Source organism: Aquarana catesbeiana, linkage group LG04 (genome assembly GCF_042186555.1).
Source record: "Aquarana catesbeiana isolate 2022-GZ linkage group LG04, ASM4218655v1, whole genome shotgun sequence".
NCBI classification, from domain to species: Eukaryota; Metazoa; Chordata; class Amphibia; order Anura; family Ranidae; genus Aquarana; species Aquarana catesbeiana.
This window is the reverse complement of record NC_133327.1, coordinates 336,943,602-336,956,412: the sequence shown is the minus strand read 5'-3', so window position 1 is coordinate 336,956,412 and position 12,811 is coordinate 336,943,602. Positions and strand designations below refer to the sequence as shown.

The following is a 12,811-nucleotide window of genomic DNA, read 5'->3' as shown; positions in this document are numbered from 1 at the left end:
TAGCCCCAGTTACATACATCATACATACACTGCTGGGTTCTGGCAGCGGAATGGGAACTTCCCATCCTGCTCCCAAAACAAATTGAGTAAGGCTGTCATCCATGAATGAGAGAGGGAAATAGTTTTGCAGGAAATGTTTGAAGACTTTAGAACCACTTAAATGAGTTATTTATACTTTTGTATTTTAGGAAATTCAGAAAAGTCCAATCGTATTAGTGGAGTCCACTTGCCGCAGTCTTCAAAGTCTTGCCCAGGTGGTTTCTTTTGGGAAAGCTGTGCTGTTGGAAGGACCCATAGGCTGTGGAAAAACTGCATTGGTAGAGCATTTGGCCACAGTGACTGGACGTTTGAAACCACCTGATATATTCAAAGTTCAGCTTGGAGATCAGACTGATAGTAAGGTAAGGTCATAATAAGCGAACAACACAGTTGTAGTAGGATATTGATATGCTAGAATGGTGTGCCTTGGACATCAGTCTGCTGTACTTCCTTGTTCAAGCTGCTCATTTGTTGTCCTCTGTTTGATATTAGTAGCTTGTTTGGGCATTAATAATTGTTTTCCTCCATTTCTTAGATGTTGCTGGGAATGTATCGCTGCACTGATGTTCCAGGAGAGTTTGTGTGGCAGCCAGGAACATTAACACAAGCTGTTGCTCATGGACATTGGATTTTGCTTGAGGATATCGATTATGCTCCTTTGGATGTGGTATGTAGGGTTTTCATTTAATAGTGTTTTAAATTAGATATATTACAAATCATAATGCCTGCAGTAAATGTTCTCAAAGTTTAAAATTAGGACCAAATTTGTTTGAAAACATTTTACTTTTCAAAATGAAAATAAAAGTTGAGATCTCTTAAGCAGCCTATCTTGCAGTCTGTGCCACGTAGTGTGCTTTGGATTTTGCTACATAATCTGTAAACAGGCAAGCATGGGACTTTTGTGCCACTTTCTAAGTTGTACTTGGTCTACTGAAAAATAATTTTCCCAGTGCTTTCACACAGGAAGTGTTAAACCTTTGGGTTATACTGCCTGCAACAGGATTTGACAATGGCAAACTCCTCAAAAAAAAAACAAAAAAAAAAAAAAAACTGCATTCTAATTTCCTAGGATGACAAATCTATTGTTTTGTGTGTGTGTATATATATATATATATATATATATATATATATGTATGTGTGTGTGTGTGTGTGTGTGTATATATATATATATATATATATATATATATATATATACACACACGTATTCACGCCCCCTTACATTTTTCACTCTTTGTTATATTGCAGCCATTTGCTAAAATCATTTAAGTTCATTGTTTTTTTTTTTTTCCTCAATGTACACACAGCACCCCATATTGACAGAAAAACACAGAATTGACATTTTTGCAGATTTATCATCAAAGAAAAACAGAAATATCACATGGTCCTAAGTATTCAGACCCTTTGCTCATTATTTAGTAGAAGCATCCTTTTGATCTAATACAGCCATGAGTCTTTTTGGGAAAGATGCAACAAGTTTTCCACACCTGGATTTGGGGATCCTCTGCCATTCCTCCTTGCAGATCCTCTCCAGTTCTGTCAGGTTGGATGGTAAACGTTGGTGGAAAGCCATTTTTAGGTCTCTCCAGAGATGCTTAGTTGGGTTTAAGTCAGGGCTCTGGCTGGGCCATTCAAGAACAGTCACGGAGTTGTTGTGAAGCCACTCCTTTGTTATTTTAGCTGTGTGCTTAGGGTCATTGTCTTGTTGGAAGGTAAACCTTCAGCCCAGTCAGAGGTCCTGAGCACTCTGGAGAAGGTTTTCGTTCAGGATATCCCTGTACTTGGCCGCATTCATCTTTCCCTCGATTGCAACGAGTCATCTTGTCCCTGCAGCTGAAAAACACCCCCACAGCATGCTTCCACCACCATGCTTCACTGTTGGGACTGTATTGGACAGTTGATGAGCAGTGCCTGGTTTTCTCCACACATACCGCTTAGAATTAAGGCCCAAAAGTTTTATCTTGGTCTCATCAGACCAAAGAATCTTATTTCTCACCATCTTAGAGTCCTTGAGGTGTTTTTTTTTAGCAAACTCCATGCAGGCTTTCACTTGTCTTGCACTGAGGAGAGGCTTCCGTCGGGCCATTCTGCCATAAAACCCCAACTGGTAGAGGGCTGCAGTGATTGACTTTCTACAACTTTCTCCCATCTCCCAACTGCATCTCTGGAAGCTCAGCCACAGTGATCTTTGGGTTCTTCTTTAACTCTCTCACCAAGGCTCTTCTCCCCCGATAGCTCAGTTTGGCCGCACGGCCAGCTCTAGGAAGGGTTCTGGTCATCCCAAACGTCTTCCATTTAAGGATTATGGAGGCCACTGTGCTCTTAGGAACCTTAAGTGCAGCAGAAATTTTTTGTAACCCTGGCCAGATCTGTGCCTTGCCACAATTCTGTCTGAGCTCTTTAGGCAGTTCCTTTTACCTCATGATTCTCATTTGCTCTGACATGCACTGTGAGCTGTAAGGTCTTTATATAGACAGGTGCGTGGCTTTCCTAATCAAGTCCAATCAGTATAATCAAACACAGCTGGACTCAAATGAAGGTGTAGAACCATCTGAAGGATGATCAGAAGAAATGGACAGCACCTGAGTTAAATATATGAGTGTCACAGCAAAGGGTCTGAATACTTAGGACCATGTGATATTTCAGTTTTTCGTTTTTAATCTGCAAAAATGTCAACAATTCTGTGTTTTTCTGTCAATATGGGGTGCTGTGTGTACATTAATGAGAAATATAAATGAACTTAAATGATTTTAGCAAATGGCTGCAATATAACAAAGAGTGAAAAATTTAAGGGGGTCTGAATACTTTCCGTCCCCACTGTATATACATTTTTTTGCCATTTTTCTTTAAAGTTCTCCTCTAAATGCTGCCAGAGGTTTACTCTCTGAATTAAAGTATTCTGGCATTGTTGTCCTTAGCCCAGCTTTTGGACCAAACTGTATCTGCACACTGTTCAACTGAATGTTACAGCTAGCTGGTAAGCAGCAACATTTAGCCACTGGGTTCCACATGGGGTGCTTTATATACTCCATTCTGGTTGAATTTGTTGTGGAGTGTTATCCATTGCCCCTGTGCTTGTTTTTGCCTTATGACAACTCGCACGTTCTCTTGGGTCCCGCTGTAATGGGTGCCCTCAGCTCACATTCTACTTAAAGCTCTGGGGCTGCTTGCTGCATGCCTACAAATGGTGCTAACGTCTTCAGCTTGAACTCATGCTGTAATCTGCTGTTGGAGTATCTTCTTTCGTTAGCAACCTGCTTGGGCCAGTTTGATGCTGGTTTTTTTGTTTTTTTTTTTTTTGTTTTGTTTTTACTTTACCAAAGTCGTGCAGGATTTTGTGACCCAACTTACCCAGTCTAACTCTGATTGCAGAGGCTGCAAAGTCTCTTGTGCCTGCTTCAGCAGTTTCTGTATCTGATTTACTCATGACCTTATTAGCTACAGGGACCCGATTCGCTCGAATCCGTGTCTGATGAGTTTACTCCTGAGGAGTTGCAATCTATTGCTTTCGTACCCCTCAAGTTGAAGGATGATGTTTTAACTCTTATTGATGCAATGCGCACCACTTTGAAGCTAGAGGATCAGCCTGTTGCTTTTGCAAGTGCTGTCTGCAGCCTTGGATTGTTTAGGACTTCTAAGGCTGCAAAGACTCCCTTTGCACCCACTTTTCCAATGGTTCCTATATTTTTGACGAGTTGTTTGCTCCCCCTAAACACTGGCTTTATATCATTTTTGTGGGTATTTTGTTCAGAACTGGCTTGTTTACCATTGTGAATGCAGCAATGTCTTGCCAAACGACTGTAGTGTTTAAATTTATTAGATGCCTCCTGTTTTATTTCTCACCAGTGCCTTTTGTCGGTGTGATGGGCTTTTTAGTTAAGTTTGCTCGACTGTGGCTTGCAAGGAGCAGTGGTCTGCATTTCCTTCAAGGAGCAGTACCTCTTCTGTCAGCTCTTGACAAGGGTCATCAAAGATTGTACCAGTGGCAAGAGTACCAATCTTACCTAGCAGAAGAAGCCTAGAGTGGACAGAAGACTTTTCCTTTTCTGTCTGTCAAGAAGTGTCCCTCTTGTTTTTCCACTTTGACTTCATTGTCTGCCTTCCAAGCTTGGCACTCTGTCCTCTTGTAGAGTCTGGCATTCAAAGTCTGCCAAATACGCAGACAAGCATTTCTCCCTAATAAGGTGCACCCACACTTTCCAGAGTGATGGGGCGTCTGATGACGTTTTGCAGATAGCTAGATTGTATTTTAGATGCCCAGGTGCGGGAGGTGGTGTACCGGTGCCACAAGCTTGAGTTTTGATGTCTGCCGCCTCATTTTTACCACTTTTAACCTACCATTGGTATTTTGGATCAAGGTATCTTTGCGCCAATCCTTGTGGCAGAATGCTTTCAGGTGATTTTGCTCCAGCCTAGTCAATGAACCCAAAGAGGGCATTTGTCTCATCTTGGAGCCTAAGACACTGGTTACAATCGGGCCTAAAATTCCATATGGAATCCACTAGATTTGATTCCTCTCCCTTTTATTAGAGACTTCCTGGCTTCTGTGAGCATCAAAGATGCTTAATTACATGTACCCCTCTTTCCAGATCTCCAGTGTTTTTTCTACGCCTTGTGACGGGACCCTCCTACACTACCATTTTGTGGCTCTGCCCTTCGGCCTATCTTCTGCACCTCGAATGTTTGCCAAGGTGCTAGCACCGGTGTTAATCCTGTCGTGTTCTCGTGGCATCCCCATGTGGCTCTCTGTCTCCAGAAATCGCTGAAACTGACTCCTCGCTTGCAGTATCTGAATCTGCTCCTGGCCATAAAATTCCTTCCCCTGGAGAAGCATCAGACTCTCAGGTCTTGGGTTTGGACTCGCCTATTCATAAGCAGTTCGACCCTCTGCCTGAGAGTCCTGGGGCTTGTAGTATTCTCCTTCAATGTAGTTAGCTGACAGTAGTGAGGTCTGGTCACCCCCAAAACTGAGTCAGAAACCCGATGATACTTTTTTTTATTTTTATTTTTTAATGGGATTTCAATAACACAACCAAGCTGGAAACCCACACAGCTGCCCAAAAAAAAAAATGCAAGACAACTCTCAAGGCGTGTGTGGGTGGCTCATCTCAGGACTTAAAATGAAGAAAAAAGCATATAAATCAATCCCAGCAGGCTGCTCCTAGACCCCCCCCACATTAGTAAAGTGGCATTAAACATAAAATAGAGACATTAACCCTTATTCAGAAGCACCAGATGTGTCGTGGAGTCATCAATAATCCATTTGTTCCAGACATTGTCAAACTTTCTAGGACAACCTCCTTTTTTTTTTTTTTTTTTTAATAGCAAGTGTCCTTATAGGGAGGTATGGTAGAGTTGACTAGGCTCATCCAGGCTGAAACTGTAGAAAGAAAAGGTTTTTTTTTTCCGTGCCAGAGTTATTGCCTTTCTTGCATAGATTAACAGAAGCTCCACCAATGTCCGTTTAGCCACTGTGGGGGGCGAACTCCTCAACCAAGCGCAGTAGGCAGACTCGTACGAAGGGGGAAAGGTCCCATCCGAATACCCTTTTGTATAACATGAACCACTTCCTCCCAGTATTGTGCAATGGTCAGGCAAGACCAAAAAAAGTGGATGAAATCGCCTCTAGGGTGAGAACATCTCCAGCAAACTGGTGGTGCATTTGTAGGCATTTTGTGCACACTGTATGGTGTGTAGTAAGCACTGTGTACGTTTTTTTTTTTTTTTTTTTTTTTTTTTTTTAATTTTTTTTTTACGGGATAAGGTAATCTCTAAGAGAGACAAGTTGTCTAAATGGGAAATCTCAAATATCCGACCAGTTGTCCCAGTCAAGATCAGGCATGTCTACCAACCATTTATTCCATAAATCTGTTTCCCTGAGTGTAACTGAGCAAAGGTGATTATAGAGGACCAACATAGATTTTGTTGAGCAATCAGGCTGCACAGTCTCCTCAAGAGTTGACATAGAAAGGCACACTGAAGAGACAGGAAATTGGCTGTTGAAGACATGGGATAACTGCCAATATCTAATAGGAGAGGGGGACATTATACCTCAAACAAATTGTGTTAAATGAAAGCAATTTACCTTGATCCACAATGTGTGACAGTGTTTTTATTTGAAATTTTGGTCCAGGCATGGGGATCTGGGAGAAAATATAGGTGGTTAAGGTGGGATTAATCCATAGGGGCTGTTCAGGGAATATTGTGTGGAATAGCCCTGATCAAAGCTCAAACCAACCTTCCAAGCCTTAACGGGTATGGGGCTTTGTTACTGTGATAGAGCAACAATTGCAGAGCTTCCTTAGTGGAGAGCACCTCCAGCACGGTCGCAGTGTTAGGTGAAACAGGGCATAACCACCAGTAGGCCGTAACTAGTTGTGTGGCTAGGAAATATTTGAAACAGTCTGGTATGGCAAGGCCCCCTGTGGGGCCTGTGTTAGTATCTCTCAGAATGCTGGAAACTCCTTGTGCAGGGTGAGTTTCATTGTCACGTATTCGTCACAGTTCTCAGTTTTACTTCAGACCTCTACAGCGCAATGTTTTGTTAGGCCTGATTCACACTTGGGCATCTTTTTGTGCATTTTGCAGATTTGCACTACGGAATGTGTTCCATAGGAAACCATGTTAAATGGACTGTAGTGCAAATCTGCAAAATGCAAAAAGCATTAAAAATGCATAGCTGTGAATCAGGCCTTATCTTGGAACAAATTGGTCAGTTTCTGGTGATTCAGGTGATTCCGTGAGTCACCTGTGTATGAACGGACTTCCCTTTTTGGTCCTGCATAGAGATGAAATGTTGTTTAGACCCAGAACTTCCTTCTTCCCTAAGGTATATCACCTTAACCAGGACATTTTTCTTCTGCACTGTTGTCTGTCTGGCTTTGGCCCATGGGGGAAAAAAAAAATTCCTTCAATTGTCTGTCTGGATGTGGTTTGGACTTTAGTAAACCTCTGAACCATTGTTCAGGCATATGGTCTTGGGGATTAGGTTCACCTTTTGCTGTTTCCGTTCTCTCCACTAGGTATAAGTGCTTTTTGGTCTTTAGTTACCGGGCAAATGTTTCCCAAATTTGTAAAGCTGCCATCTGGTCTCCTTTTACATGTTAATCTAAATTTGCAAGGTGGACGTTTCTACCTCATCTAAGGCTAGCTTCAGGTGTGAGGGTTTTCAAAATGCTTTTTGAGTTGACGTACCATGTCCCATCTATGGCTCTTGGTGTTTAAAGGTATGTGGAGCAGATACCTTCTGAGCTCTTGTTCTTTAGCTTGGTACGTATTTTTTTTTTTTAACCTAGTTGGCTGAACGTAATGAACAGATTCCTGCATCCACACAAGTAAGTTGGATGCTGAATCCTCATGCTGTGCTACTGTATTCTGACATTGGGACCCCTTTGCTGTCAGAATACACCGATCAGCTCTGCAGCCGGTTGCCTGCAAGCTCCTATTCGAGCAAGGTTTTCCATCAGGACCGTTCAACAGAAGCCTGCTCTAATGATCTATCCAGCAGGGATGGCCACACACAGATCGAACTTTGGATGGCCCCTGCTGCATCTGACTCATTTTGATCTTTGTGTACCCAGCTTTTATTCATGCTTTTACACTGGTCTGAGTATTTTGATGTGTGCTCTCAAAGCACAAGATAACCAAATGCAAAACTAAGCGCTTCTATTTGCAAAGTTGTTTGGTGTTTGTGGATATATAAAACAACCTTCAGAAATTGGCTGTAGGGTTAGAACGCCAAGTCAGTAAGTAAGCATTCACTAATGTATCTGGTCCCTTTTTAGATATCCGTGCTAATTCCCGTTTTGGAAAATGGTGAACTGCTAATTCCTGGAAGAGGCGATGGCATAAAAGTGGCTCCAGGTTTCCAGTTGTTTGCCACCAGGAGGTAAGATCGTTTTTTTTTTTTTAGTGATATGTTTGCAGGCTTATTACCTAAGTTTAAAAAATTGTGTCAATGTGGTAGTTTTAGCTGTGACGTTCTATGCACATCTTTACAGTGTGTAGGATGTAGGCTGCGAAAGGCCCATGTGAGGGTGAAAAATTTGTCTTGTGTGCCCAAGATTCAGAGGGAACAGTGAGGGGAAAATAGGGAAGAAACAAATGTAACTGGGAAGCTTGGATAGGTAAGGACTAGGATTTCCACAGGTTTAGTGGAGCACTTATATACTCCGTATTCGGCTTGATAGAGAATGTTAGGGCTCCATATCAGTTCCTTAAAGCCGCTTGACTACATGTTGATAAAGGGGTTGTATGTGTGTCGTCAGATTGAAAAACCGGTTCCTTTTTTCCCGTAACTTTAAAATATTCTGTTATACTTTCCTTTATGGATAGAATTGCTGTTGTGTTGCTGTGTCTGGATATACATATTCAGTATGCTGTGGCATTTTTCTAAACGGTTACATTGTTTATTTTTTCTTAGGTTACTAAGCTCTAGTTCTGGTGCTTGGTACAGACCACCAAATAGCCATGCCTTATTGCTTGATAAATACTGGACCAAAATACAATTGGATAACATGAGCAGGAGTGAACTAAAGGAGGTACAGTAGCATGGGTGCAAATGAATTATTATGTGCGTGTGTATACATACATTTTTTGTTTTGTTTCTATTAACATAGCAGCGGAGTACTTTTCTTGTTTTGGTTATTGCCAAGTTGTCAGAAGCATTTTTTATATTTAATTATTTGTCACAAATCAGGGAATTTCAGCTACAAAACATGAGCAGACGTTGCCGTTGATGAAAACACATCAACATTTGTACATGCATTTAGCTATGCAACTGAAATTACAGGTTGAGTCTATTTTAAGTATGTATTCTTATCTCAAAGCGGCAATAAACACCAAAGCAAATGTGTTCTATTACAGTTTACTAATGCTTGGATGTGATGGCTGCTTTCGTTTTTGTTTTTATTTATTTTGTCTTTTTCTGTCTCTTCATCTAGTGACCCAGCCAGTCAGTCTGCTTTTTTCCTTTTTTTTTCATTTCATTATGTAGAATTTTTCAAGGTTGAATGACCGTTCATTAGACAGATGTTTCGATGCATAGTGCCTGAGCACAGTAAACTATACAATATGCACCATTAACTCTGTCCGGTCATCAGTCAAAACCTGTTCAAACATAAAAGCAGAGACAGTCGTCATCTATCTGGTGCTCAGCAGGGAATACCATTCAAAGTGAAGGCGTATATGCGACCAGCAGATGGTGCCTGAAATGGCTTTAAGGAAAGAAAGAAAAAAAGTAATCGTGGTTAGGATGGAATAGAAAGATGGAGAAGGGGATGAGAGAAAATAAATGAGATGGGGTGGTCACAATGTGGAGGAATATTATATATTATTGGCTGGATCGTTAAGGGCCCACTTTACACAGCTAGATTTGGATGGCGGTATGGGACCCAGTGGTCCCAGATTTTGCAGAATTTGGTATGCTTATTAGTGAGGATGTTAGATCATTTTTCGTGAATGGGATTTGACTTCAGAGAAGTGGTTGAATTTGTTTTTTCCACGCCCTGGCTATGGTCATTTTAGAAGCTAGAAGGACAAAATGAACACGTTTTGACCTGTCTTAGTAAACACCAGAAGGAGACTGTTCTCCTGTCTCTACAAGAACCAGGTTACCCGCTGTACCTTGCTCGTTGGGAAGTTGTATTTTCAATGATAAACAAAAGGATAATCTGTAACTTTCTCTTGTCTTCCCTCTCCTCCACACTAGAGGAAGTTGATTACAAACTGTTGCTAGGTGGCGTTACACACCTTCAGAGTTGCATGCAATGTTCCCTTCAAACTCTCCTCTGTGCTGGAGAGAGTGCGGAGGCCATGGCACCCATGGTCACATCTGGTCCCGTCCCCTTATTCAAAAGTTCTGGCAGATGGTTACCAGCATGATTTCTATTATACAAAAAGATGCTGTTCAATTTGACCCATGGTCTAATTTTTGTTTCACTGCACTCCATAACCAATGTTCCGTTATAGGTTGATTAGCCCGCATTTATTAAATGCAGCTAAATCCTCGATCCCTATGTATTGGCGGCAACGGTCTGTACCCACTTTAACTCAGTGGCTCTGTAAAGTTGATCTGTCTCAAGGAATAACTTGCGCATATTGCTAAGAAAATATGTGAGAAAGAAGAGGCTTGACTCCTATGTGGACAGTATATGCCTAAGAAGGTCACTGTGATTGCACTTCAACCCCAAAATACAACAATGCAAAAAGTATCCCAAATGGGGGGATAAAGAAAAGCGGGGCTCACGGAAGAGCAAAGAACAGGTATATATATTAAAAGTGAAAATTTATTGGCATAAACACAAGTAACAGGTAAAAGGGTAATGACCCAGTTTAGTACTGTACCAAGTAAAATATCGCCGACCGCCTATAGAGGCTGGTCTGTCGCGACCACAGACAGGGGGAACAAAGCAACAACGAACAAAAACATGTGACAAAAACAGCGTCCGGACGCACAATAGACTGATGTCGACCTTGTCTTCCTCCGTGGAAAGTGAAACAGCTGTTGCTGAGTAGTGGCTCCAAGGCCGGCATTAATCCCTAGGTGGAAGAGCTCAGGGGAGGGGGATGGAGGACTGGGAACAATGAAAGAGGTCCTGGAATGTCCTCAGTGACTAGGGGGGGCTCAAGGTTTGCACCAGCTGGTGGGGGTGTCTTGTCGGCGTCCACAAGCCAAATGGTCTGGTCAGTATGAAGTATGGGGGGCAAAGTTAGCAGAGTTCAGTGCTATGTGAAAATATATCACAAATATAGCAAACATATGTGAGATGACCTGTGACCTGGAATATCCTGGACGTGTTCTCATGGGACCGAGAACGATGAGCTGTGTGTAAAGTACACCACTGGCATGTATAAGTATAATTTTATCAAGCAGTATAAGTAGCCATGGTACATTACCACCCCAAGTCATGGATGGATGCCGTCATCTGCTTCTGGAGCTGGCGTCTTCTTATGTCAGAGTCCTGTCGTACTGAAATCTCATCACCGCTGAGCGGTATCTAAATGGAAGACCTTGTACTGTGTGTGAAGTGCAGATGGACTGGCATCTGTGAGGAAGCATATGTTTGGGCAGCCATCCGGATATAGGGCCTCGTCTGTGTTTTCCCTGTTTTCCTCGGGTGCCGTGCAGCTACGAGATCAGCTTCCTCCCATTGGTTGACAAGCTCGTAAACACCAATAGGGAATTGCGACTGGGCGTGGCGTCCAGGTGGACATGACGTCAACGTGTTTCACAATTGGGAGTGTGTAGCTTCATCTGGACGTGATAGGTGTTGTACAAGGACTCCTTTTTAAAGTAACGTTCCTACCTCAGATACGCCCACCTGGGATGGTTAAAAAATAAAAAGGAGGGGCTATCCCTATGCTGTGAACTGGCTGGACTGTTGTGATCCATTTAGTGTTACTCGTCTGAGAGTGTATTAAATCCCTTCTATTTTGTGTTACTCAATTTCAACCACATCGCTGGTATGTTGTAGTTGGAGATCCAAGTCTGGTGTTGAAAGACAGTAAAGTGCCAGGCAGTAATGAGCATCAGTGGACTAGGGTCATTGATTATGCATAGAAGGCTATACAATTTCAGATCAACAAGATGGGAAAGGGGGGGAAGGGCAGGGAAAAATAGGGGTAGGGAAGGGTAATGGAAAGAGAAGGGGGGAGGGAAGGGGAAACACAAACGAAGACAATACATAGACACAGGGCAGGCCCGAGTGGGATGGGCAGTCCGGGATGCCCACCTCCCCACCCCTACACATACAGTGGCAGCAATGAATTGCTGCATGGACCAGAAGGGACAGGGCAATTTGTTATGCCATGTCCCCATGGTCAGTCCAAGGGACACCTAGACCTAGGTCACCAGGAAGGGTTGTAGATTTAATTCCGTGTTGAGGCCCATGGGAGCAAGGGAGCCCAACCAGAAAATCCGTTTTTCTTGCTGCTGAAGTATCTGGTCAAAGTCTCCTCTTCTTGAGGAGAGGTTGAGAACATAAATACCCTTGACTCGCATACCAGAGTGTTTGCCATGGTGGAACTGGGCAAAATGCCTGGCCACCGGTTTTTCCGGATTTTTTTCTTCTATTTCTCTCATATGCTCGCCCAGACGGATTCTCAGCTGTCGTTTTGCCTATGTACATCTTGTTGCATGGGCAGGTAATCATATAGATTACCCTCTTAGTGGCACAATTAACTAGGTTCTTTATGTGGAACTCCATTTTATTTTGGGAGTCACTAAAGGTTGCGGTTCTGTGGACAAAAGGGCATACTTGGCAATGCCCACAGGGAAACATCCCCTTGGTTCTAGGAAACTGGGACAGCCAAGTAGCGTCCGTGCTCCTGATATGTTCTGAGTGGATAAGGGTGTTGCCCAAATTGCGTGCCCTCCTTGCCGTCATTTTTGGGGAAGATCCCACTATTTGTGCAAGGTCGGGGGTGTTTGCTAGGATCCCCCAGTGTTTTTGTAGCATGGATCTTACAATGTCCCACTGGGCACCAAATTGTGTAATAATCCTTACAGGGCCTGAATCTGTGGTAGGGGTTAGTAGAGGAGATCTTGTCAGGTTTGGTTAGAAGGGCAGATCGTTCTGCTGCCTTCCATTTTGCCCTGCGGATCTGTTTATGGGAGTACCCACGTTCACAAAAGCGTCGATATAGGTCATCACTTTCCCGTCTATAGTTCTCTGCCTTCGTGCAGTTTCGTTTGATGCGAAGGAATTGGCCCACAGGGATACCATCCTTCAGCCACCGTGGGTGATGGCTGTCAGCTCGCAAAAGGTTGTTGGCC

General features: G+C 42.9%; 1 protein-coding gene across 1 annotated transcript in view; it reads left to right on the top strand.

Moving 5' to 3' along the window:
- MDN1 (midasin AAA ATPase 1) overlaps positions 1–12,811 on the top strand; it is a 455,945-nt gene that overhangs the window by 36,772 nt on the left and 406,362 nt on the right. Inside the window, 4 exon segments of the mRNA XM_073628928.1 lie at positions 189–401; positions 575–706; positions 7,821–7,924; positions 8,459–8,576. Coding sequence (XP_073485029.1) covers positions 189–401; positions 575–706; positions 7,821–7,924; positions 8,459–8,576 — 567 coding nt within the window.